This window comes from Salvia hispanica, chromosome 3, assembly GCF_023119035.1.
Source record: "Salvia hispanica cultivar TCC Black 2014 chromosome 3, UniMelb_Shisp_WGS_1.0, whole genome shotgun sequence".
Taxonomy (NCBI): Eukaryota; Viridiplantae; Streptophyta; class Magnoliopsida; order Lamiales; family Lamiaceae; genus Salvia; species Salvia hispanica.
In genome coordinates, this window is record NC_062967.1 from 1,874,631 (window position 1) to 1,900,673 (window position 26,043).

At 36.3% G+C, this 26,043-nt stretch overlaps 5 protein-coding genes across 6 annotated transcripts; 4 read left to right on the forward strand and 1 right to left on the reverse strand.

Annotated features, from left to right (window-relative positions):
- Positions 1-1,054: 1,054 nt before the first annotated feature.
- On the forward strand, positions 1,055-3,982 carry LOC125215227 (protein indeterminate-domain 7-like). Its single transcript, XM_048116587.1, has 4 exons — positions 1,055-1,231; positions 1,366-1,842; positions 1,935-2,334; positions 3,142-3,982. Exons 2-4 carry the CDS (start codon positions 1,665-1,667, stop codon positions 3,845-3,847), a joined length of 1,284 nt encoding a protein of 427 aa, XP_047972544.1. The 5' UTR covers positions 1,055-1,231; positions 1,366-1,664; the 3' UTR covers positions 3,848-3,982.
- Positions 3,983-8,157: 4,175 nt separating this feature from the next.
- LOC125211850 (ATP-dependent zinc metalloprotease FTSH 4, mitochondrial) lies at positions 8,158-12,518 on the forward strand. Of its 2 annotated transcripts, none has more exons than XM_048111791.1 (7): positions 8,158-8,433; positions 8,968-9,052; positions 9,582-9,854; positions 10,020-10,256; positions 10,351-10,478; positions 10,816-11,292; positions 11,574-12,518. In XM_048111791.1, the coding sequence occupies exons 1-7, from the start codon at positions 8,407-8,409 to the stop codon at positions 12,483-12,485; spliced, it is 2,139 nt and encodes a 712-aa protein (XP_047967748.1). In that variant the 5' UTR covers positions 8,158-8,406; the 3' UTR covers positions 12,486-12,518. The 2 variants fall into 2 exon arrangements, with proteins under 2 accessions (XP_047967748.1, XP_047967749.1); XM_048111792.1 differs by having other exon boundaries at positions 8,159-8,433; positions 10,354-10,478.
- A 475-nt stretch (positions 12,519-12,993) lies between these two features.
- On the reverse strand, positions 12,994-14,284 carry LOC125211851 (pathogen-associated molecular patterns-induced protein A70). The gene has a single exon (XM_048111793.1). The coding sequence runs from the start codon at positions 14,168-14,170 to the stop codon at positions 13,331-13,333; it is 840 nt and encodes a 279-aa protein (XP_047967750.1). The 5' UTR covers positions 14,171-14,284; the 3' UTR covers positions 12,994-13,330.
- Positions 14,285-20,237: 5,953 nt separating this feature from the next.
- Positions 20,238-22,877, forward strand: LOC125215129 (zinc transporter 4, chloroplastic-like). The gene is made up of 4 exons (XM_048116453.1): positions 20,238-20,525; positions 20,616-20,673; positions 21,545-22,269; positions 22,356-22,877. Exons 1-4 carry the CDS (start codon positions 20,511-20,513, stop codon positions 22,809-22,811), a joined length of 1,254 nt encoding a protein of 417 aa, XP_047972410.1. The 5' UTR covers positions 20,238-20,510; the 3' UTR covers positions 22,812-22,877.
- Positions 22,878-24,264: 1,387 nt separating this feature from the next.
- On the forward strand, positions 24,265-24,984 carry LOC125213038 (serine/threonine-protein kinase EDR1-like). The gene has a single exon (XM_048113388.1). It carries the CDS (start codon positions 24,509-24,511, stop codon positions 24,935-24,937), a length of 429 nt encoding a protein of 142 aa, XP_047969345.1. The 5' UTR covers positions 24,265-24,508; the 3' UTR covers positions 24,938-24,984.
- Positions 24,985-26,043: the final 1,059 nt, after the last annotated feature.

Sequence of the window (26,043 nt, forward strand, 5' to 3'; positions counted from 1 at the left end):
TTGGCGTCCAAAATTACTTCTCCTTATTTACTAGTACTACTATTTCATGATGAAAAAGTGGAAAATAAATTTAACTTCCAACCATATGTAATAAATTTTCAATTATGAAAAGTTTCAGTCCATATAATAACGACGTGCACTAACTCTCAATCATTAGCTCCAACAAAACACAAATTGTACGAAAATAAACCTATAAAAACGGAATCATAAATTTAGGAGAATTATTTTTACTGAAACAAGAATGTGACAACATCCTAAAATGAAAGTAACCTGACAAACTCTCTTAAATAGGATTTTGCAATACATTTTGAAAAATGATGATGCCTACTGTTACAGATTCATTCAAATTTAATGTAGTTATCCAAAATTAAGTCTGGATTTGTTCGAATATTAGCCGATTCAATCGAGCGTGATTAACAATTATGTAGATAACCTTTATTATCCACATTTATTTTTTTACTACTTTTGGCCTAAACTCAATATCGAGTGGCAGTGCCGAACATTGAGAAGTGTTTGGTCACTAGCACCCGGCAAAGATTTTTTGTTTTTGTGTTCGCTACTATCGGGTGGTTTGGTTCACTTTATACCCCGATAACAGTAAAGTTTGTTTTTATTGTTACATATAGTTTAATTATTTAACTCATATCTTATAAATTTATGTTTGTGTGTGATATTAATTATCTCATTTTTATTAAATTGATTTTCTATGGGTAGGAAAGAATATTTATTACACATTTCCGTGAGTACATGTCCCCTCAGATCCTAGTTGGAATAATTAGTTAATCCACCCATTAATTCTACATAGAAAACATAATTAATTGCTAATGAATTCTATCAAATCAAGAGGGTCAAATTCACTAATTATTACAACAAAAATATACACTGTCACTGAAAAAAAAACAGCCACTTTTTGTAATACCATCAGCAGTAAAATAATTAAAGTCATTTTTAGTTAATTGCTTACAATTATTGAAGGAGGAAAAGAAAACAAAGGATAAGACAAAGTGAAACGTATGAAATGCCTGTTGTCTTAATTGGCCTATGGTTTTTTTCGATGTAGAGATGAAGAAATAAAAGATACCTTCTCATCCACACCCTCTCTCTCTCTCTTTCTCTCTCTCTCTCTACTGTTTTCATATGTATGGCTTCTTTCGAATCTTGTTGTTCTCAGCAACAGTCGATGTTTTTATTGTAAAAGCTTTTGGATTTTTGGAGCTCTACCAATTTCATAGTACTATTTTTTTTACCCTTTTTCTATCATTTCTAATATATATATACACAATTACACACACGAAAACGTATATATACACACATACATGTGTGTGTGTGTTGATTAATTTGATGATTTTTTTTCTCTCTTTCTAGGGTTTGGGAATTGAAGAAAAAGAAGAAGAAGAGAGGCATGATGAATTTGGAGTGAAGAAAGCTTTTTGATTGACCTTTGTGTAATAGGTTTCATCACTTTTTGTGAAACTTCTTTTTCCCAATTTAGGGTTTTCTTTAATCTCCAAATAATATTTGATCATTGCCACTTTAGAAATCATTGAAAAAGAAAAGCTGAATTTTCTTGACTCTTTAAAAGGTAGAGGTAGTAGTAGTAGGCCTTTTAGATTCACATACACCACAAAAATTTTTAAAAAAAATTATTTAGGAAGGGAAAAAAAATGTTACAAGGCAATGATTCTATGTCGAATTTAACTTCGGCGATATCGAATGAAGCAAGCATCAATTCGAGCTCAAATGGTAATGAAATGGTTGGAGGTACAATCCCACAGCAGCATATGTACAACCCCTCACAGCCTCCTCCCAACAAGAGGAGAAGAAACCTACCTGGCAATCCAGGTACAATAAAATTAAATCTCTCATAACTTTTTTTAGTAATTTTTATTTAGAATAATTATAGTGAATTTAGCATCCGGATCGAAAAATTTTAGATCCGGACGCGGAGGTGGTGGCGCTGTCGCCACACGCGCTGATGGCGACGAACCGGTTCGTGTGCGAGATCTGCAACAAGGGCTTCCAGCGGGAGCAGAACCTGCAGCTGCACCGGCGGGGCCACAACCTGCCTTGGAAGCTCAAGCAGAGGAGCAGTAAAGATGTGGTGAGGAAAAAGGTGTATGTCTGCCCCGAGCCGAGCTGCGTCCATCATGACGCGGCTCGGGCCCTGGGGGACTTGACTGGGATAAAGAAGCATTTCTTTAGGAAGCACGGCGAGAAGAAGTGGAAGTGCGAGAAATGCTCGAAGCGGTACGCTGTCCAGTCCGATTGGAAGGCCCATTCCAAGATATGCGGCACCCGTGAGTACCGATGCGACTGCGGTACCCTCTTTTCCAGGTAATCTAGATTCATTATTATTTCGATAATTCTATGCAGCCACATTATGACTTACCTCGCACCACACTTTTTAAACAAATTGCAAATTAATAATTATAATTAATTCTCAAATTTATTTAATTATTATATACTATTGCCTCCGTCTCGCATTAACTGTCACATTTACTTTTCTGCAAATGTTAATAAATAGTTAAAGTGGAAAAATAGTACTAAAATAAGATAGAGAATAATGTAAAGAAAATTATTCTCTACCTTATTCTCGATTTTATTTATTTATTAGTATCATTTTTACAAAACGAGTGCAGAGAAGTAAATGTGAGAGATAATGCGGGACGGAGGTAGTAATTTTTTAAATTTGGCTAATTTTTATGTTTTGAAATAAAAAAAAAAAAGAATTTTTTGATAGAGTGGGGTGTGGGGGGTAGGGAGAGTAAAGCAAAACTAATCCATGGCTACTTTTCTGCTACAAAAGCAAATTGCTGCTAAAAAATGATAGCTGAAACACAAAGGAGTTGACGATTTTACTGAATCAATGCGTGTTGTGTGTGAGAGAGAAAGTTAGAGAGAGAAAACACACATGCACATAGCAGCAAGAAGCAAGAAAGCAAGCAGAGTTGTTTTCTCTTTTGTTGGAGATAATTTATGATGACATCCAAACAGTGTTATAGTACTATTTGTATTTGGAGAGAGAGAGAGAGATACATATATTGTTATTACTACTATTCTCTCTTTCTCTCTCTAGCTCTCGTTTTGTTCCCTTTGTTGTTTAGCGCCTTGTTTGTTTTCATTTGTTTGTATGCTTCACAGGCGCGACAGTTTCATCACGCACAGAGCCTTCTGCGACGCCTTAGCCGAAGAGAGCTCCAGAGCCATCCCCCAAACAGGCCCTAACCATCATAACCCCCAAATCCACCCCTTCCAAAACCCTAATTTCCCCCAACTCAAGCAAGAAACCCTAAATTTCACCCTCCCTCCGTGGCTCTCCGTCCCGGAAAACCCCTTCCCCGAGACCCCCAGCCTCGCCTTCTCAGCCGCAGCGCCGTCGCTGATGTCAGCGACGGCCCTGCTCCAGAAGGCGGCGCAGATGGGGGTTGCAATGAGGGGGAAAATGCCCTACTTGGGGCCGGACCACGAGGACCAGACTAATATCCTCGCGGCCCGGCCCCATCATCAGATGGGCGGCGGACAGGGCTTCAGTGCGGCCTCGTCCGCGGCCCTGGCGCCTCGGGACGAGTTTGCGGCCGCGTACGAGAATATGGCGATGGCGGCCGCCTCGACGAGCGGGTTCCAAGGGTTTGAGGATAGTTTCAATGGGATGTTCAATGGGAAGAGGAATTTGGAGAGCTTTCAACAAGGCAGTGGCGGACGAGGCGGCGAAGACGGGATGACGAGGGATTTTTTAGGGTTGAGGGCGTTCCCGCATAGGGATTTTAGCAATATGGCTGGGCTTGATCAAATGGGGAGTTCGACGACGTCGTTTGATCATCAAAATCAAGGGCCATGGCAAAGTTGAACAATGGTTTGGATTTTGTACTATTGTTTTCGTGTGTCCCTATTTAGGGAGGGATTTTGGTTGGTTTAGTTTTGATGTTTTTGTTGTGTTAATTTGTTTGAATTTTGGAAATAACTCTAAGAAGAGATAGTTAAAACATCTTTGTTTTTTGTTAATTGCAATCTATATGAACTTGTTTTGATCGACGATACATATTTGTTAATTAGTAGTACTAGTATAGTATTTTGTGTGTGCGCTTGAAAATCTTATTTAAGCTTAGTTGTTTTTCAATCTTCAAGTTGAAATTGTATGTAATATGAATTTGGTATTAATCTAATTCTCTCACACCCTTATTTCTTGATCTATATACATAGAGAGAATATTAAATATATAGTTGCATTCCATATGATTGAACCTTTTTATTTTTAATTATACCTTTTTAGTGTCACACGAATTTTCGTACAATCATCAATTTTTTGTAAGGTTAATGAAGTTAAAATGGCTACAACTATTTTTTATAATTTATAGAGATAATTATAACTTTATAAGAACACACTAAAAATTTGATATTATTATTTAATTAAAAACAAGTTTAATCAGCATGCGATCTATAATTGTATGTGATCATGCATTATACATAGATATGGAAATAAAAATAATAGAGGCAAGTTGATGAATTATTTGAAGAACTTCAATAAAGCTGATTAATTTATTGAATATATATATTATATTGGCATATTTTTATTCTGCTCTGGCCATTTATCAAAGATTCTATTTGAGCTGAAGCATATGTATTTATATATTACTACAAACGTGTCGAGCTTATGCAAGATAGTCCCTGTATTATATAAATAATTTTAAAAATTATTATATACAGTAATTATGTTTTATAACACGACACAGAGACAGGACAATAAACAATCATAATGATTTTATTATGCGTGGATCGCACTTGTACATAAACTGTATATGCATAATATACTTATGTGCATATAGAAATATTGGACATTATAGTTTTTGTGTTCTTTTGTAGAACTCGAATTTCACTATTTCGATTTGGTAATATAACACCAAATAATAATACACAGAATCATGAATATATTCATTATTTATTTATTATAGAATTGAATGCAATATCTTGTTATTTTAGTGACAAACGATACAATCTCTTCTATGTATTAGACGTTTGAAAGCTCCATTATTTTGCTTCTCTAAATTAAAAATACTCCTGGGAAAGGAAACGATTACCTGAAAGATGAAGTAAATTATTTGAAATATAACACAAGTTACATAACATGGTCCATGGACGAAGGTAAAAATAAAATAAAATAAAAAGATATCCACCATTTATTAATTTGTAGAAGAAACAAGATAAAGAGTCACAGCTGTTGTAACCATCACATTCTGGACTATCCTATTGAGTAAGATTCTTCTAACATTTGTACCACTTTCATGCCCTAAGGTTCACAGGTTCTTTGGGGTCTCATATTTCGTACACATGCCCCAAAAATTTGTTTTGTTAGGTATTATGTACTTTAAATTGGATAAATTGGCGGAAAAATCATAAATTCAGATAAAATTCTGACAAAATTTTAATATTCAATGATAAAATCAATGAATTTTGACATTTCTCTTAATTTTGTCGAGGTCTGATTCGGATGAAATTGTATATAATGTGACTTCCGAAAAAATCAACGAAATTAACAACACCCGTGAATATTATCATTTCTTCAACACAATTAACAAATAACCCAACCAGGTCATCAGTTAAAAACGTGTACACCAAATCAACAACATATCACGAATAGAAAATTTTAGCTTGTGACATTAATTATTGATAAATGTTGAATGCTTGTAAAATTTAAAGAATCGGGAAATTATTGAGCAAAAAGTTTGTTTTGAGACATTTTTTTTAGATAGACATTGTTTCACGAAGCTTCATACGAGTTCCATACTGGTATCACTAAGTAACATACTAACTGTCTTACCCCATTTTAAGATTTAACATGTTCCACGAAGCTTCATATGAGTTGACAATCAACCCAAACCCATATTGTGTGAGTTACATTACAACGAAATAATTTACTACTTATGGACACATGATTTTAATAACTGGGCCAGAATAACAGAGGAGTATTACTAGTAATTATGGACAAGGCTTATTTTTTGTCCTTAGTCTTGATCCATTTGCCCACATATAAACATTATAAAAAAACACTGTAGTACGTATCAACGGGTTATAGTGCAGCTGACATCGTGGAGCTGTGGTGACCTTGATGTTTTAAGTTCAAACCACAGTACGTACCAACGGTTTGTAGTGCAATCGGCAGCGCGAAGCTGAGATGACCTTGAGGTCTTAAGTAAAAAAAAAAAAAAGACCTTGAGGTCTTAAGTTCAAACGCCGCCACCCGCTAGGAGACTTTCGGCCTCAATCAACAAACTCGGTCGAGTAGGATTAGTCGACCTTGAAGTCTTAAGCTCAAACTCGATCGAGCAGGATCAATCAAATGCCGCCAAAGAATCTTGAAGTTTTAAGCTCAAACCCGATCGAGCAGGATTAATCAAATGTTCGATACATATATATTTATAAATTTTTATTATACAACTCATGTAACACCCCAACGTTTCGCTGACTTTTTTTAATTAGTTGAAAGACCGTATATTTTTATTTCAAGTAAGATTTAAAATAATCAAAATGCTGCCAAAGACGGCTTCGATAGATATATATTTATAAATTTTTATTATACAACTCGCGTAACACCCCTACTTTTCGCTGACTTTTTTTAATCAGTCGAAAGAAGGTATATTTTTATTTCAAGTAAGGTTTAAAATATAGACTAGGGCTTGATTGGGAGTATGTTTTGGGATGAGCTTGCGTATTTGTTGGAGAAGACAAAGTCAGCTTTTTTATTTCATTTACAGCCCAATCACCACTTGTATTTCAGTTACCACAATTGAAGAGAAACAGTATTCAACGGTAAGAGCAAATGTCGGCTAAATCTCCACAAAACTTGAAATAAACCACATATCTCGAACAGAGAGAGATATAATAGAATGTAGGCGACGAGTTGTTTCTGAAATTGGGAACAAATTGTATGTGAGAGAGAGAGAGAGAGCAATAGATGATGATGATTAAGAGAATGTTTCCGATTCCAGCAGCGGCTATGGTGAATTTTGAAGAGAGAAAGATGGAGAGGTTCGAATTTGGGGAAAATCGAATTTGGGTAATACAAAGAGGAGAGGCCGAGAGAGATGAAGCCGATTTGGGGCCGAGAGGGTGAGTGTCTCTTCTTCGATTTTGGGCTTTTTATTAAAGTGTTGGGCTGTGAAAGTTTATCCAAGAGTTTGGGATGAAATTATTCATGTTGGGCTAAGATATACTCCTCCGTCCCCCAAAATTGGTCACCATTTGACCCGGCACGGGTTTTAATAAATGTAATAGAGAGTAAGTTGAAAAAGTTGGTGTCACGTGGGTCCTTTATATATTAGTTTTAAAATAAAATGTGAGTGAGAATGAATTACTGGAATGTGAGATCCATTACCAAAATGGTAAAAGAGAAAAGGTGAAATTTTTTTTAGGGACGGACGGTAACAAATTTTCAGGAATGGAGGGAGTACTATAAAAGGAGATAGGAAGCTCGGGCTGCTGTGAAAAGAATTAAACAAGGGATGAACACTACATTTTAGAGTCTGTGGAAAATTTCAGAATTTTCTAAGAGTATCGAAGGGTAATATGAACATAACTTGTAATACATGCATTGTTTTAAATGATTTTTGCGAGCTATTTGAGAACGGAACTGAAATACAAATTGAGGATTTTCTTTTTAAATAATGACTATATTCTAAGTATGTTTTGACATGAAAAAGGTGTGGAATATGTTTGTTATGCCATATGTTTTGACATGAAAAAGATGTGGAATATGTTTGTTCTGCCATGTTTTTTTGTTTTTTTGTGTTTTTATCGGACGTATATGAAGCGGCTTTGTATATGTTTCATCAAATTTAGGTATGACTAGTCAATAGGTCCTACTAGTATACACTTCGTAGATCGTAAACATATCGTGGAGTATGTTCAAATATAATATAATAGTAATGATGTTGATGGATAACACGATGAAATGTTTTAGCGTCTTATATCTTTTCAAAGATAGAATCCTGAGGTCACTTTGTTAATGAAACTTATTTTCATTTGCATTTGTAATGAATAGACCCAATCAAGAAATTTTAAATTTTTAAGAAATATCTTTGAATATTTCACTTCATTTTAAGATGAAGACCATATTTCACTAAATAAAAGAAGGAGAGAAAAGTCCAAGGTGCGCATTTTAACACGATGCCCATTTTAGCAACGAGCAATAACTAATTTCGGAGAATATAGCGATATTGTCCTCGCCCTCTCTCTCTCTCTTCTCCGTCACGCTCTCTCTACTTCTCATTTTTAGATCAATCCATTTGCCCTCCAATTCGTGCTCGGTTACCGATTATATAGCTGTTTGAAGAGTGTGTGTGTTTTATTCATTTAACATTTTCCTGTTTTCACCGTTTTTTATTTCTGAGTCTGTTGTCACTGTTGGGGAAAGATGGTACTGAGACGCCTCATCAATCAGGTCAATTGGATTTATTTGTGTTCATATTTTTATGTATTTCCATGGATTATGTATTTCGGTGTGAGTTTTTAGCTCTGTTGTAATTCGTTGCACTGTGAAATCGAAAACCCTAATTTTAGGGTTATGCCGCGTGATTGGTTTTACTACCGTTTGGGTGGATTTCTGTGATAGGCGAATGAAATCGTGAAATCCTTGTTGACTTCCAGAAGAATATCTCGATTGTGCGGTTTTAGATGAATTAATGAATATGCATATATTGCGATCGAGTTAATCTTTGAAAAGATGTTCTTTAATTAGGTTGCAGAACAAAGAATGAAATTTTATAAGCCAATATCGATGATTTACTTTCACACAAGTTTAGGATTTTGATGATTATTTGTCCTTACAAAGTTCTATTTTGATGTAGTGTTATCGGTGCTTTGTTATTCTAGAAGCAATCGTCTTTGTGTGGGATTTGTTGTGGTATTTGTTTTGTTTTAGAATGAGTCGCTTCACTCGTCTGTACTTACATGACAAATGCATTTGTGGCTTCAGGTCAGAGGACATGAGTCACAGTTGAGGCAGCTGGGAAGTTTGGCTGCTCGACCGTATCAAGCTTCTCCTTATGCTAAGGGAGGAGGTATGCACCGGTCCTTTGTTGCTAGTATTATTAGATGAAATGGATCGTGATGCATCTGATTCCATTTAGGCTGATTTTTTTAATTTTGAGCATATATGATTGGGTTGGTTCAGTGGCATAGGTTTGGAATTGGTTCGTACTGGCATAGTTTTCACAATCATGGAGTGCTTGCTTCGTCATTATTCGTATGAGGTGTTTAAGCTCCATAATGATCCAATGAGATTATTTGATAGGGACTTCCTATTTTCTTTTTAATATACTAGGCTATTGGTACATGAATCAACGATAATCATCTATCTTTCAGCTTACAAATGTTGAATTTCTTTATTTGAGGCTTTCCTATTCCTTTCTTCCATCTACAGCTTGCAATTTAGTACTACAAGGCATCTCAAGGTTGAACCATTATTGCAGAGTCTAGATGTGTGTATTAAAGGACAATTTTAATAGTGGTGTTGGTCACTTATATAACTCCATCTGCCATTGCATACCCATGTTTGTGAAGCTTTAATGCTTTATTTTTCTTTTCCAGTGCACAGCCTTTCGAGGCAAATGGGAACAAGTACCTTAGGAAAGCCAAGTCTCTTTGGTAGTCTAGCTCGTAGATTGCGTGATACAGAGGGATCAAGTGATGCTGCATATCTTAAAGAGCTCGCTCGTCGAAATGATTCAGAAGAAGTCATAAGGCTGTTTGAGAACACACCATCATTACATTCTAATCCATCTGCTCTTGCTGAATATGTCAAAGCGCTTGTTAGGCTTGATAGACTTGATGAAAGTGAGTTGTTTAGGACATTGCGCAGAGGTGAGCTCCAAAGAACTTCATCCTCCACAACTTTCTAAATCAGCTTTATGGACATTCCCATTTGAATAGGCACTACCAATTGAGCTCTTTCCACATATGACTTCAAATTAATCTAAAAGACCTACCTTTTGTTTTAATGCACCTTTCTTATATCCTTGATCTCAGGAGCTGCTAACACATTGGCAGATGAAGAAACCAGTGGCACTCTTTCAGCTTTCAGAAATGTAGGGAAATCTACAAAAGATGGGATTCTTGGTACTTCAAGTGCTCCAATACATATGGTGACTGCTGAAGGAGGGCAGTTCAAAGAGCAGATATGGCGTACTATCCGTGCTTTAGGTTTGGCCTTCCTCCTTATGTCAGGACTTGGTGCGCTCATCGAGGATAGAGGAATTGGTAAAGGTACTAATATATCATGTTAAGAAGTGCTTGTTTGTACTACTACTTTTCTGACTGATTTATGTGTGTCCGAGCTCTCATAATTGGTTGGCCTTAGCAGGACTTGGTTTACATGAAGAGGTGCAACCCATTATGGAATCAAATACAAAGTTTAGTGACGTGAAGGGAGTTGATGAGGCAAAATCTGAGCTGGAAGAAATTGTTCATTACCTCCGTGATCCCAAGGTAACTGCATCATGAGCCTATTATGGATGTGCAGTACACAGACCGAGATGTGTAGATACCTGGAAAAGTAATCCTTACATCTAGTGTTTTATCAGCTTGTTATATGTTTATAGCCTGATATCCACCCTGAAGTATGGTAGATAGCTGTCTCAAGTTAAGATGACTTGTTACTTTGAATTTTATTTACATTATGTTGGCTTTTACCCCATTCTCTCTTAATCTACAGAATGATGCTTAGTATTCACCCTTTATCGGGAGAAGGGTTGGTTTAGGGACATCCTTTTGCTAGGTTATGAAAGGTTTGTTGATTTCATGGTGATTATCTTGTTCATTGCAGCGTTTCACGAGACTTGGCGGCAAGCTTCCAAAAGGTGTTCTGTTAGTTGGCCCTCCTGGCACTGGGAAAACTATGTTGGCAAGAGCCATAGCCGGTGAAGCTGGAGTTCCATTCTTTTCTAGCAGTGGCAGTGAATTTGAGGAAATGTTTGTTGGTGTTGGAGCACGTAGAGTGAGGGACCTGTTTGCTGCTGCAAAAAAGAGGTCGCCATGCATTATTTTCATAGATGAGATAGATGCCATAGGGGGGAAGCGTAATGCGAAGGATCAGCAGTACATGAAGATGACGTTAAACCAGTTGCTGGTTGAGCTGGACGGCTTCAAGCAGAACGAAGGGATTATTGTGATAGGTGCAACCAATTTCCCAGAGTCCTTGGATAAGGCACTGGTGAGACCAGGAAGATTTGATCGCAATATTGTTGTGCCAAATCCTGATATTGAAGGGCGGAGGCAGATCTTGGAGTCACACATGTCAAAGGTAACAAGGTTCCGGCTGGAATTTTCTTGATGTTTTTGAAATGTTCTTTGTATCTTATTTTGCTAATTTGGAATATGTTGTTGCGGCATCTAAAATCAACCGTAGCTTCTATATGGTAATAATCTGTAATACCCCGCCAATGTTAAGAGTTACTAATTGATTTGCTGTGATGCATATGCAGGTGATGATAAATGCATCATGAATTTGAAAAGAGTAGTTGTATAATTTGATTATCTAGTTTCTCTTGTTAAACTAATGCAGATTGTTTATGCATCTCACAGGTTCTCAAGGGAGAGGATGTCGATCTAGAGATCATCGCGAGAGGTACCCCAGGTTTTTCTGGTGCGGAGCTTGCGAACTTGGTGAATGTCGCTGCCATTAAGGCTGCTATGGATGGCGCCAAAGCAGTGAGTATGGCTGATCTTGAGCATGCCAAGGATAAAATCCTGATGGGAAGCGAGCGCAAATCTGCAGTTATATCTGATGAATCACGCAGGATGACAGCCTACCACGAGGGCGGTCACGCCCTTGTAGCTATGTTCACCGATGGGGCGTTACCAGTGCACAAAGCTACTATTGTTCCACGGGGAAATGCTCTTGGGATGGTCTCTCAACTACCGGATAAAGACGAGACCAGCGTATCAAGAAAGCAGATGCTTGCCCGTCTTGACGTCAGCATGGGCGGTAGAGTTGCTGAGGAGCTGATTTTCGGGGAAAGTGAAGTGACCTCGGGTGCATCAAGCGATCTGGAAGGTGCAACCAGAATTGCAAGAGCAATGGTGACCCGTTACGGCATGAGCAAACAGGTGGGCTTTGTCTCCCACGACTACAACGACAACGGCAGGAGTATGAGTACCGAGACCCGACTCCTCATCGAGCAGGAAGTGAAAGACTTGCTCGAAAATGCTTACAACAATGCCAAGACCATCCTCACGACACACAGCAAGGAACTCCACGCACTTGCCAATGAATTGCTCGATAAGGAGACACTCTCAGGTGCTCAGATTAAAGCGCTACTCGAGAACGTTAAAGCTCAAAATACGCAGCAGCAGAAGCAGCAGCAGATTGTCACGAGTACGAGTAGTCCCCCGCCAAAGCCCTCTCCACCGTTACTTCCCAATCCAGCCGCCGCAGCAGCTGTTGCTGCAACTGCCGCAGCCCAAGCAAAAGGTCCCGCCCCGGTGGCACCTTAATTGGGCCTTTTTGCTCGACCTAAGGACGTTGGTAAGACTTATAGCAACATTTATATTGCACATGCCCACTTTATCCAATTTCAAAAATTATCATAGTAGAATTATTTATTCTCCAAACGGTATTTTACCCTCATCATATGCACCGACAATCATGTTATATTTCACTCGATATAGCATCAACACATCTATACCATAATTATAGCAATATCTCTCCCATTAAAATAATCTCATGATTTAATCTTAAAGAAATAATCATAGTAATGACTAATGACAATCAAACTACATCTAATTCAATTAAAATATGCTTTCCCCATTGCTGAACAAACCCTATGCATAAAGAACAAGTAAATTTACTCTTTTAAGTATCAATTTCTTGTAAAATTTGAAATAAAAAACTCATTCAATTCAAGATCAAGCTACAAAAGAAAATTCATGGAGTTCCTTTGTTTTACACTTTTACTTAAACTGATTCAATTTTTTTCCCATTTCGAAATGAAAACATGTTCTCTATCACTAAAAGAGCAAATACAATTATACTATAGTAATTAAGAATAATTAGCCGTCCATTCACCTAACCACATGATCACTACAAATTGAATGCAAAAAACACCAACTGAAATTACCAAAATACCCATCCCAAATTCAAGCCACCACCACAACACAAAGCTCCAACTATCCAACCACATGGTAATAAGACACCATCAAGATCCAAATTCCACCATCACAATTTACTCCAACAAATCCAAAAATTACAAAAGAACCCCACAACTTAACATAAATCCCAGAACAACCCCTCAAAATAATTTTTTTTAACTTTTTTTTTTTCCATTTTTGGTAAATCAAATTTACCTCCCTCTTTCAATCATGTCCTTGTACCTGATAATCGAATCCAGCCGCTGCAGCTTCAGCTGCTGCTTGAACCGATTGATGAAGTCGTCGGCCTTCGCATCGACGCCGCCCTCGTCCGCCGCGGCGGCGCGGCCCTCCCTCGCCGTCGCCGGCCGCCGCGCCTCCACGATGTCCCCCTCCTCGAAGTGGTTGAACGGCGACTTCACGCTCGCCGACTTCCGCATCTTCGCCGCCAATTTCGCCGGAATCTCGCCGCCGGCGGGCTTCGTGTCGGATTTCGTTCTGTTGAAGTGGCTGCTGCCGTCTTTATTGAGCTGGCTGTAAACCTCATCCATGCTCATTTCAAGACTCTCACTCTCCGCCTCGTGGGCCGCCTCGAAATCGGCAAAGATCGGAGCTTTTTCCTCGAAATCGAAGTGGGCCTCGGTTTCCCGGCCGGTTTGGGCGGCGGCGGCGAGGTGGGGCGGCGGCGATTCGTGTGCAGCGGATTCTTGGGATTCTTGGGGGTTGGGGAAGAAGTAGTGGGAGGCGAAGTGGGTGGTGTCGGAATCGGGGATGTGTTTGTGGAGGAGGGAGGAGTCTTGGGGGGGAGGGGAGGAGAGGAGGTTGATGGATTTGAGGCGGTGGAGGAGGGAGGGGGATCTGGCAGTGGAGGAGGGAGGGGTATTTTGGGAATTTTGGGGATTTGAGGGGTGGGAGAAGGTGGAGGAGGTGAAGGCAATGGTGGCGATCATGAGGTTGAGGAGGAGGAAGAGGACTGTGGGAGTGAGCCAGCTGTTCATGGAGGCCCAGAGGGATGAGGATTGGATTGCAGATGCTGCTGAATCTTCCAGCATTGTGGCTGCTTCAATTGGTGGAGAGAGAAGAAAGACTGTGTTTGAGGTTGATTGGGGGAGAGGGGTTGTGAGATTTTTGTTTGTGGGAATAGGGGAGATGGATTGGATGGTGAAATGGTGTATAGCAGTGGGTGGTTAAATAAATTAAAGAAAAAAAAGATATCCTTTCATCATACTCCCTCCGTCTAGACCTGCCCAAGGTTTATCAAACCGGCGGTTAAAATCGAAACCGTAACTGCCGATTACGGTTCGAACCGAAACCGTGAGAATTTATCCGAACCGAAATCGTAGATTTTTGAACCGTGGTTCGGTTCAGGTTAAAAAAATTTCGAACCGAAATCTTGCCGGAACCGTCGGTTCCTAGCGTTTCCAAATCGGAACCGTGAAAAACCGCCAGAAAACCGTGAAACCAAGCCGGAACCGAAAAAAATCGGCGGTTCGGAACTGTGAAAAACCGTCGGAAAACCATCAGTTCGGAACCGAAACCCGCAGTTTTGGAACCGGAACCGTAACCGCGAAACACCCTCGCGGTTCGGTTCCGGTTCAACAATTTTCAAAACCGAAATCGGCAGTTCCGAACCGTGGGCCTCTACCTCTTTCCACAAAAAATAGGATAATTGGTGAATGACACGAATTTTATTGTAGAATTGGTAAAGTAAGAGAGAAGAGAAAAATGTAAGGGAAAAGGAGAAAAAGTAAGTGATAAATAGTGTTAGTGGAATGATGTGCATGATTATTATTTGTTGAAAACTTTCCATAAATGAATGTGCTCTATTTTTTTTGGACGGTCAAAAATGGTAAATGTGTCATGTTTTTTGTGGACGGGGGAAGTATTTAATTTCTGTTAAGTAACGATACTCCCTCCGTCCCAACTTAATTATCACTCTTAGAGTGAGCACGAATTTTAAGAAATATAAAGAAAAGTTGATTGAAAAAATTAATGGAATATGAGAGACACTTTTTTTATATTGGTTTATAATAAAATGTAAATGAAGTGAGTTAGTGGATGTAGGACCTACTTACCCTTTATGATCAAAATGAAGTGTGACAATTAATTTGGGATGAATCGAAATGGAAAAGAGTGACAATTAAGTTGGGACGGAGAGAGTAATTAATAAAGTGGGGTATTATTTACTGAATTATGTGAGTGAATAATGATTAAAGTAGAAATATAAGAAAATAAAAAAATATATAATGGAAAAAAGATAAAGTAAAAAAAAGGTTAAAATAAGATATTAATATTAAATATGTTGATTTCTATAGAAAAAGAAAAATGAGAGGATTAAAAATAAATGCGTGGGGTACAGTAGTAGTTTATTTTTATTAATGTTTTACATTTATTTGAGTGATCTTATTCGTATTATTTGATTTGTGGCAAAAAGTAGACAATAATCGAATGTATTTTCAGTGAAGTATTGAAAGTGAGAATCTTTGTGAAAGACTAGATCCGATGATGGAAATATGCATATGATATTTCAGATTTAATTATCGTGTGAATTAAATTATATGATCATTAAATTATCGAATTTTAATGTATATTATTGTGCAATATAATTTAATTCACTTAATCAAATCCTAATTGTTTAAAATTTCAAACTTGAAATTTAGAAGTAGAGCTTCCACTAGTACTCCTACTAGAGTGCGAGCACAATGATATAAACATTTCAAAATGAGACCTTCTCTTTAGAAGAAAAATACCAAATGTTGTTAAATAGCCATAATATTGTTTTTTTCCTTTTTCAATAGTCAATTGAAGTGTTCTTTTATTTTATTGCAGGGCGTAGTATTGATAATTAAAAATAGATGAAGAGAATAAATATCACTAACATAAAGTTGGACAAAATGATTCTGTTGTGGAACTTTTTACTTGAAATCAATGTCACTTCTTTTTTATAAGGCAAGGTATCTCCTATCTTTATTTTGTTTGGTAATCAAAAAAAGAATATTTTTTGTTTCGTAATGACCGATCAAAGTGACTTCTTTTCTATCACCAATATTTTACAAATTCCACTACAATAAGATAAAATAAAAAGAATAACCATATTGTGAAATATTGAATATACGTGTTTTCTTGTGCATATAACTATGTGAAAATGTAAAATACCATATTATAATTCTACACAAATCTAAAATATGTTGCTAGATTATTTTCTCATATAATTCTGTATAAATCTAGAATATATTGTTTAGATTTGGATTTGATATGATTTAATCTGTTTTGATTCATTTATCTGTCCTTTTATATCATCACCCCATATTATAAATATGTGTGAAGTTTTAATTAATAAGAAATAAAATAAATGAATTTTTCGCTAAATAGTCCATTCTATCCAAGTGAACTATTATTTTAATAGAATTTATTTTTGCTATCAATCGTGCATAAATATGTCGATTTATAAGTTTATTGAATAACTTACATTGCTAAGTCTTGACGCAACATTTGCAATGTTGTTTTTTTCGAGGCCCAAACGGAAATGGCAATCAAAACCTACAAAAGAATTCAACAACCTACAAAAGAGATTCAACAACTTTAAAAAACAACAAAGTAACAACGGTCAAGAAGAGCAAAGTAATAGTTGCCCAAAAGGCTTGAAAATTTATAATTCACAAATTTTCTAATCGGAAAATAAAATTCTGTCTATGCTCATGTTACAGTCTTGGCCGAGTGATCTTTCATTATGTCCGCGCACTCCTGAGGCGGGTGAATTAGAAATGACTAATATTCACCCTCCATTCTGCCCAGGCGGGTGAAATAGAAATGACTAACCTACCTTGTCCGTCCGTCCATCCTGGAGGCAGAAGAAATTTCCGAAGTCTGAAAAAGCGTAAGAAATTTCCGAAGTCTGAAAAGCATCATATTGTTGGTTGCTCTTTTTTTTTTTTTTTTTTTTATGGGTATTATAGTAGTCGCTTGTAATTGAGACTTTACGTTCATTATGTACTAACTATTGTGTACACTTATTTACTAACTATCATGTAAACTTCGGTCGCATTTCATTGATTGTGTAAGCATTATGAAATACTAAAATTAAGTAAATATATTAAATTTTATTCAATTTGAGTTATTTAGGTGACCTCTTATCTTGCTTGATGAGTTTGATGGTAATGGTGTAATCTCCTTTTGATACCCAAATCCAGAGTCTAATGATTCCTCGCTATCATCAACAATGTGATCGTTGCTATGGATAGAGTATCGCTATCTTCTTCCCCTCCCAATTTCGATACAAAAGACTTTATTCCACTATCCTGCTTCTTCTTCACTTCAGTTTGATATTGCCCTACTCCATAAAAATATAAGTATATTTTTGGACGACACATGTTTTAATCAAATTGTAAAGTAGGAGACATATAGAAGAAAAATGATAATCCAACTGTAAAATAGGAGATATATATAAGAAAAATGATTGGAGTATTGTTAATTAAGAATTTGCTCACCTTATTAAATAGAAAAACTTAGTAAATTAAAGATTTACTATTTCTCTATACGGACCAAAATAGAAAAACTAAATTGACTATTTTCATAAGATGAACCAAAATGAAAAAAATTGTCTATATTTTTGGGACGGAGTATAAGTGAGAGATTATGATTTCTTTATATTTCTACTAAATTTTTAAATATCGATAAATATATTTTTTTTGTTTTTACTCAGTGTACAATAATACACCTGCCGTTTACTTTACCCTTTATTTAAGGGTTAACAATATTTTGACATAAAGGAATAATTTGAAAGTATTATGAGCGCTGTGAAAAAGCAATAAGCCACGCAAATAATAATGAAATAATGATAATTACTAGATGTATTAATGGAACTGAAATTTATTTGATTTGAGTTGTTTTTGTTAGAAAACACCCTCATTGGCTTTTATTGATTTAAGAGAGAAATTATTATTTCAGTATTTTTCTACTGAATTTTATATATACTCGTAATTATTTTTATTGTTTTTAATCATTGTACAATAGCCGTTTGCTTTCCCCGCAAATTGACAACATTTTGACATAGGAAACAATTTTGAAGTATTATCTATATACTGGACAAAGCAATAATAGTCCAAATTTTTGGTAAATAACGATAACTATGCATACTCTTTTCAAGAAATTAAAGTTATCGAATTTTACTGCAGCGTACATTTAACTTGACTTTTTGGCTGGTTTTTTTATTGTTTTTGTTGTCCCTTTGTTGTTTTGTTTGTTACAAACGAGGTTAAAATAATGGAGAAATGGTATTTTAAATATAAAGTCAAATTTAAGGTTTAATTAAATATTTACTACTATGATTCAAAACAAATTTTATAAATCATATTCGTATTAGATTTTAAAATGATATTTAGTACTCTGTATTACTCCATCATACGGTATATTTATTCGGATTATCATTCAGGATCTCATTATCGTTTATAAAAGTATGAATTATTCTAGGCCCTGTAATTTATGTTGAGGGTGACCCCAATTTATATCGATACATCAAATTAAATGAACATCTTGAGCCCAATATTTTTTTGGACCAGGGTTAATTAATTTCTTTGAGCCTAATATTTATTTCCATCCACCAAATTCAATATATTTAATTTCGGATAAATTACAAGAAAATCACGAATTCGACCAATTTTTAGTTGATATTGCAACTTTCGAAATAACCAATTACTATCATAGTATTGACATTTCTTTTAATTATCATATCGATATAGCTAGATTTGTGAGAAATAAGACATGACTTAAGCCAAAATATATAAACTGAAGCTTATATTTCATAGTATTTTTTACTAAAATCTATGATTTTATGTGATATACAATTATGCATTAAAAAAACTGTAGTTTCCTACTTTTTAAATGATGGGAACACACATATATTAATCAATAAAACAACATTAGGTTTAGAGCTAGCATTATAAGTAAGAAATTAATGCGACCATCCATATGCTTGACTTTTATTACAAGCAACACACTATTTTAATTTTTAGTCACGCATGGAATATGCCTATACTGCAATAATTGCTCCTTGATTTGAAGTATCACTATTGGTAATTATTTTGAGACGTAATATTACAATTATGAGCCTCCAAATTTTTTTAAAGTATATATTAGTATTATTTGTTTCACAAATAATATATCACACCAACCATGTTATATGATGAGATTCGTATATATATAACGGGTAATTATTTGTTTTTTAAGTTTGTTTGTTTTTAGCTAGTTGTGCTTTGGCATCAATTGACAAGTCAATAAATCCAAATTAAGGAATAGCAGAGATTAATTAATCTAAACTCTAAAGAGACGTAGAAATCTTAAGTTACATCAAAGTTTTTATTTATGAGTATTTAAAAATTAGTCAATGCTCATTTGGATTAAGTGGGCGCCCAATCCAAGATACAAGATAAATTATTTATAAATTGAGTTTAGGAATCTTGCACACAATTTTTTTTTTAAAAAAAGGATAATGCTAGTATTTTAGTAACGAAATTTGTAATTTAAATGCTTACTACTACTATGATCTAATGTGAAATTTCACAATTTATTTATTTATTTTTATTTCTAACAAAATAATGTTTTTTCAAACATTATCAATAATAACAAAATAATGTAAAATTAAATTCCTTAATTTAATATTCCTATTTAATTTTTCAATTTTTACAAGATTAACGAGATCAAATGTCATAACTTAAAATCATAGATAATAATCACTAGCCCTCATTCTTGAGAAATGAATTTTAAATGACTACCTTATCCATCGAACCAATGCCAAGTTCAACTTCATTTCTTAAAATATACCATAATTATATGGTTTTCAAGAAAAATATGCACTATCCTAAAAAAACGAGAATTTTCTTATCACAATATGAGATAATCACCATATATACTTCTAAAAACATTTATACACATAATTATCGTTTTTAATAAAAATATATCTGAGAAAACTAGATCTGATTGTCACAAAATAGGAAAATAACTAATGCAGAGGATAAAGTGAGATAAACATAAACCCAAACTGAAAATGCCAAAAATGACTAAAATATAAAATAAAATAAAATCAAAACAATAAAAAACATTACATAAAATGTCGACACATTCTCTCAAATTCTCTCACAGCATCCCCTGTTTCTTCCCTCTCCCCTGCCTTCTCTCTCTAAAAATGTCAACATTTCTCTCTCTGCAAATCTCTACTCCATCCTCGCACCTCGACGTCATCTCTATAAATACTTTTATTCCTCCGCTTTTCAACCAACTCCTTCGCCGCATTCCGCGCGTTTCGCGACTCGCTACGACTGCCGCTGTTTGAATCGATGCGTTTTTTGTGGAATTGAATTGGAATATCTAGGTTATAGGGGGTTTCACCTGCTGCTGATGTCGCTTCTCGAGGTAAATTCCTTCGGCGCTGCAATCGAGAGAGGGTTTTGGTTTGATTGGATTTTTGAGTGATTGATTTTGATTTTTGAATTGTGGTTGCAGGATCTGTTGCCGGTTGTGTGGGGAGGGGGATTTGGAGAGAGGATTCGGGGTTATTCTGGTAAGTTTCAGCTGCCTTGTTTTGGTTTTGGTCTTGTGCTTGATGTGGAAATAATGAATTTTTTAATTTTGTTTATGTTGTTTAATTAGGTTTATGCTTGACATATGAAAACCTGCAGCTGCAGCTTTTGATTATGGAATATAGTAGTGTGTTATGGTGTGGCTAAAGTGGTGAATTTTGAGGTGAAAAGTCTGATTTTAGGTTCACAACTGTGAGACTGTAGCTTAGTTGAGTGACTCCTTTTAAAGAGTATATGCATATTTAGGTGTTTTAATATGTAAAAAGTTGTAATCTGGGAAATGATTTTGATTATTGAGTTTGCTGTTTTCTTGCTTGAATCATCTGCTTTTGTAGGATACCTTCACAATCAACTAGTGAATCGTTCGTGTACATTGTTGAGCGTTTGTTGTGTCGATTTTGTTGCAGCTCTTCTTGTATTTTAGCATTTCTATTGTTTCACTAGTGCAGATTACAACTTGATTGTGTATCTAGCTGAGTTGCTATTTGCGGCGAAGTTTTATGTGATATGTGCTGTTTCTCTCGAACTAGAACTAGTACTCCCTTTCGGCCCTTCTTACTGTGGTGATTTTTTCTTTGAATTTTTGGCCGGATGAGGCTTGCGATTTTCTGAGATTTTGGTTTTTTCTTTTTGCCTTTTGTTTGTATAGCCTTATCCTTTTGTATCTGGCCACGTTGTAAGTTTGTTTGGAGTTCTTTTAATATTAGTAACTATGTGTTCTGTTTATCTGAGCATAATGATTGAACCTCTCTCGGTGTTCACGTGTTGCAAATGCTATTTGTGCATTTACTTTGAATTATTGTAGAACTAAAAAAACTGACACTGGTTCCACTCGTTTTGGTGGTGGTGAAGGTTCATTTGTGCAGAACATATCCCATTCTTTGTCGAGTGCTGCGTGTGAATCCTATAGGGAAGACGAAGAAGGATGTCGAGACGACTCATTCTCTCTTATCCTTAAGCTCATTGCGATTGCTGCCATCCTCATTATGGGAGTCGGTGGCGTGGCCATTCCATTAGTTGGGAAGAAGCGTCGGTTTTTGCGCACTGATTCTAACTTGTTTGTTGCTGCCAAAGCCTTTGCTGGTGGCGTCATCCTCGCCACGGGATTCGTACACATGCTACCGGATGCCACCAAGGCTTTAACCAATGCTTGCCTACCGAAATCCCCATGGTTGAAGTTCCCCTTCTCGGGATTCATCGCGATGATGGCCGCTCTGGGGACATTGCTAGCTGATTTTGTCGGGACACAGTACTACGAGAGGAAGCAGAGGAAACAGGAGGAAGAAAGCCAAGTTGCCAAGGCTGATTTGTCGGAGACCGGAGACGAATCCGGGATAGTTTCGGTCGAGACTAGTGGGCATGGCGCGAAGGTCTTTGGAGAAGAGGAAGGGGGTGTCATGCACATCGTTGGGATGCACGCGCACGCGGCGCATCACAGGCACAGTCATTCGCAAGAGCAAGGGTCATGCGAAGGGCATCGGGGCGAGGATCTACACGGTCACTCACACTCGCATTCGTTCAACTTTCGGGGCGGGGACGGCGAAGATAATACCGCTCGCCACATTGTTGTTTCACAGGCATGTTCCTCTCTTCCAATCAACATGACTGGGAAATCAAATTTTGTAAAACAACACTCTGTTTCTGACTAAATTTGCATATGCAGGTTCTTGAACTCGGTATAGTTTCACACTCGATGATCATCGGCCTATCGCTCGGAGTTTCACACAGTCCGTGTACGATTAGGCCTCTGATCGGAGCACTATCGTTCCACCAGTTCTTCGAAGGCTTCGCTCTCGGAGGCTGCATCTCTCAGGCGAAGCTAAGGACCCTCCAGTCGACCCTGATGGCATGCTTTTTCGCTATAACCACCCCGATGGGGATAGGTATTGGGATCGGAATATCTTCGTTCTACAACTCCAGAAGCCCGAGAGCACTGGTGGTCGAGGGCGTGTTGGACTCGATCTCTGCTGGGATCCTCGTGTACATGGCGCTCGTCGATCTGATCGCGGCCGATTTCTTGAGCAAGCGAATGAGCTGCAACGCGAGGCTGCAGTTTGTTTCGTATTTGCTCTTGTTCTTGGGGGCTGCATTGATGTCTTTGTTAGCATTGTGGGCTTAGTTATGTGAAGTGAAAATTGTTGTTGTAATTTAAATCTTTATTCTTATACAAAGAGCAATTTCTTGAGATGATTATGACCAAGAATTTCTTGCTTCACTTGTTTGTTTCTTGATCTTTTAATTGTTGTACATAATTGAAGGTTGATAATAATTTCTCAATTATCTCGTGGTGATTTGTATTCCATCCTAGAAAAATAGAAAAATGTCTTATGAATTAAGTTGTGGAGTATTTGAATGAGCGTACAATCAATGTTCGGTGAGGACTTTTTTTACACTTTATTATATTCATTTAGATTAGAAATATAATCATATACTATACAATTAAAAGTTGATTTACAAACTTCAAAAAGAATAAATGAGAACATGATGTAATTGAAGTCATGTTGCATCGATCTAGTGGATTTGTTTTTCAATGGTTCTAGTGGATTTGTTTTTTTCAAATGGTTCTAGTGGTATATTAAAATGGAAATTTACTTTTATAGAGTCTACCCTCTCTTTCGGTATTAAACTAATTTTATACAGCAAGAAAACAATCGGCTTAAAATAAAATTTGGTGTTTTACTTGAAAGTTGAATGTACTATTTCCATGTGCTTTTTGTATTTATTTGCGGTATTATTTTGTTATTTCATAATTAAAACAATTATTGTGTTAATAATACTGGTAGTAATGAAGTAATGTGTTATGGGTTTTGAAATAGTAAGAGGCTGGAAAAACAACATACACTATTAATTAATTAAATATTTAATCAAAATAAAGTTTAAAGGCTAATTATAACATTAAATGATTTTAATTTGTAATTGCGGCGTACGATAGATATCCTATCCATTTAATTGCGGAGTACAAAATATAATGAAAAAATTATCAGTTTCAACGATCTTAGAGCATCTCCAATTATTTACACTAAATTCAAATTATTTTACTATTAATGTCATATTACTCCAACCATTTTTACTAAATTCAAACTGATTATCTCTATTTATATCTTTTTACTCATAAAATTAAAAAAAGTTTTGGATTTTAGTTTAGTGTAAATCTAAAAATAGGTATTCTTTGCTAAAAAACAAGAACATGATTAGTTTTAGTGTATGAAGCAAATTAACTATCTCATTTTAATTTTTAATGTATAATTGGAGATAAAATAATTGGATTGGAAAACAAAATTCGGTGTTTAATTGATTGGACCTTTTGTATTTATTTGCTATTTTAATTACTACTAATATTTGAAATTATTAATGATGTTATGGGTCTTCTTGACATGGAAAATGTTAGACACACACATATTTACAAATTAATAAAAAATTTAGAGATTATTAGAATATTTAAGTGGATATAACTTCAAGTACTTCTGTAAACCGACAAAAATATACACTTAAAAAATCCATCAAATTAATAAAAAAAAATAATTTTTAATAATCAAACATAAATACATACACGTTTATATACAGAGGGAGGAGAGAGAGCGAGTCTGGTTTGGAGGGAAGCAGTAAGAAAATACTCGTGTAGCTTGACGATGAAGGTTCATTGCTCTCTCACTCCTCTCCACTTCACCCACCGCTCCTCACTTCCTCCCCTAAATCACACCTCCATAAACCCTAACCTCAATCCAATTCACAGCCTATAGATTAATTCCTCCTTTTTCCGCGGTTAATTTTGATTCCTAATTCATAATTTCTGTAAATTAATTGACAATTTCGAGCATGTCGAAGATGAAGCACCTGCTGCGGAAGCTGCACATCGGCGATCACCAGAATCTGGCGCGGCAGCCGCCTCCAGTGCTCGACCAGCCGGCTCAAACGGCGTCGTCTTCGCCGTCGCCGTCGCCGTCTCCCTCTCCGCTGCCAGATTTGCCGCAGACGGCGTCTTCGTCGGAGAACGATGGGACGGGCACGGGCGCTAATTTCAATTACCTCGAAGAGGAGTTCCAAATGCAATTGGCGCTGGCAATTAGCGTCTCGGATCCAGGTCAAACCTGCGTTGACTCGGAAACCGCTCAAATCAACGCGGTGAAGCAGATTAGTCTCGGCCGCTCTCCTTCGCAGAGCCTTGCTGAATTTCTAGCGCTCCGATATTGGGTGAGTAATCGATCTTCTAGCTTTGTGCCTTTTTTCGGAGGAGGTGAATTTTAGGTGTTTCAGTTGTTACATGCATCGTTGATTGGGAGTGTTTCTAACATTTTTATATACGTGCGGAGTTGATCCTTTGAGTGTTGTTAGCTATATTTTTTATTTGTATTATAATATTCAGGTTAGTGAATTTGCTATTTAGGGGTGGATTATTTTTAGCAGATCATATTTTGCTCATTGCTATATGATTATTGGTTCTACACTTCTCATTGTGCCTGAGTTGCGAGATGGACTGGTGCTTAAGAGTTAAATCTGGGAACATAGCAATGGATTCTACTTTAGTACACCACATTTTGTTATGTTTGTATGAGTTGTGGAATGGAGTAGTGGAGAAAGGAGTTTTCTTAACATATCCCATTGTTGGTAATATGTTTAATGACAATAACAGTCCCGGTATTATAGGAATGATGCTAAAATCAAGCCATGGGAAAGATTTTCTTCTACCTTTTTCACCGTCATCTGTGGTACACCGATTATTAAATGCTATATATGTGTGTTTGACTAGTAACTCGTGATAAAGTGTCCTCGCATGGTAGTTTTCTCTTATGTAGTCATGTACTCATGTATGCGATGGTTGCATTTTTCTCTGGAATGAGGAAGAACATATATATTGTTCTGGTAGTTTGGTCACAACCTGCTAAACTTGCATCTGATTAATTCAATTCGAGTAATATGAAAATCAAGTTACACATTTGTTTCTATCTAGTGCGTTGCAAACTACAGTATATAACACGCATCCTCTCCATATATTACTATATGATTCTTGGGAACAGTTTAGTCGATAAACCTGCTAAAATTGCCATATACATTTGACATTCATTTAGACATTTGCACCTAAGGGTAAAATTCAAAGGCCTTTATGCTTTTGAATTGTCTCTTTCTTCTATCTTTAGGGTATAGTTGATTACAAGCATCTTCTGCATCATCTCCATTTAATCTTTCCTTGTTATGTGGTGTAGTTGATTACAAGCATCTTCTGCATCATCTCCATTTCATGTGCTAGTCAAAGCTCATCCCTTCCTAACAAAGGAAGGAAAACCTATATGATGCATTATAGTCTTGAATTGTTTATCAAACTATTGATGAAATGCTTGTCTTTCCTTAATGCA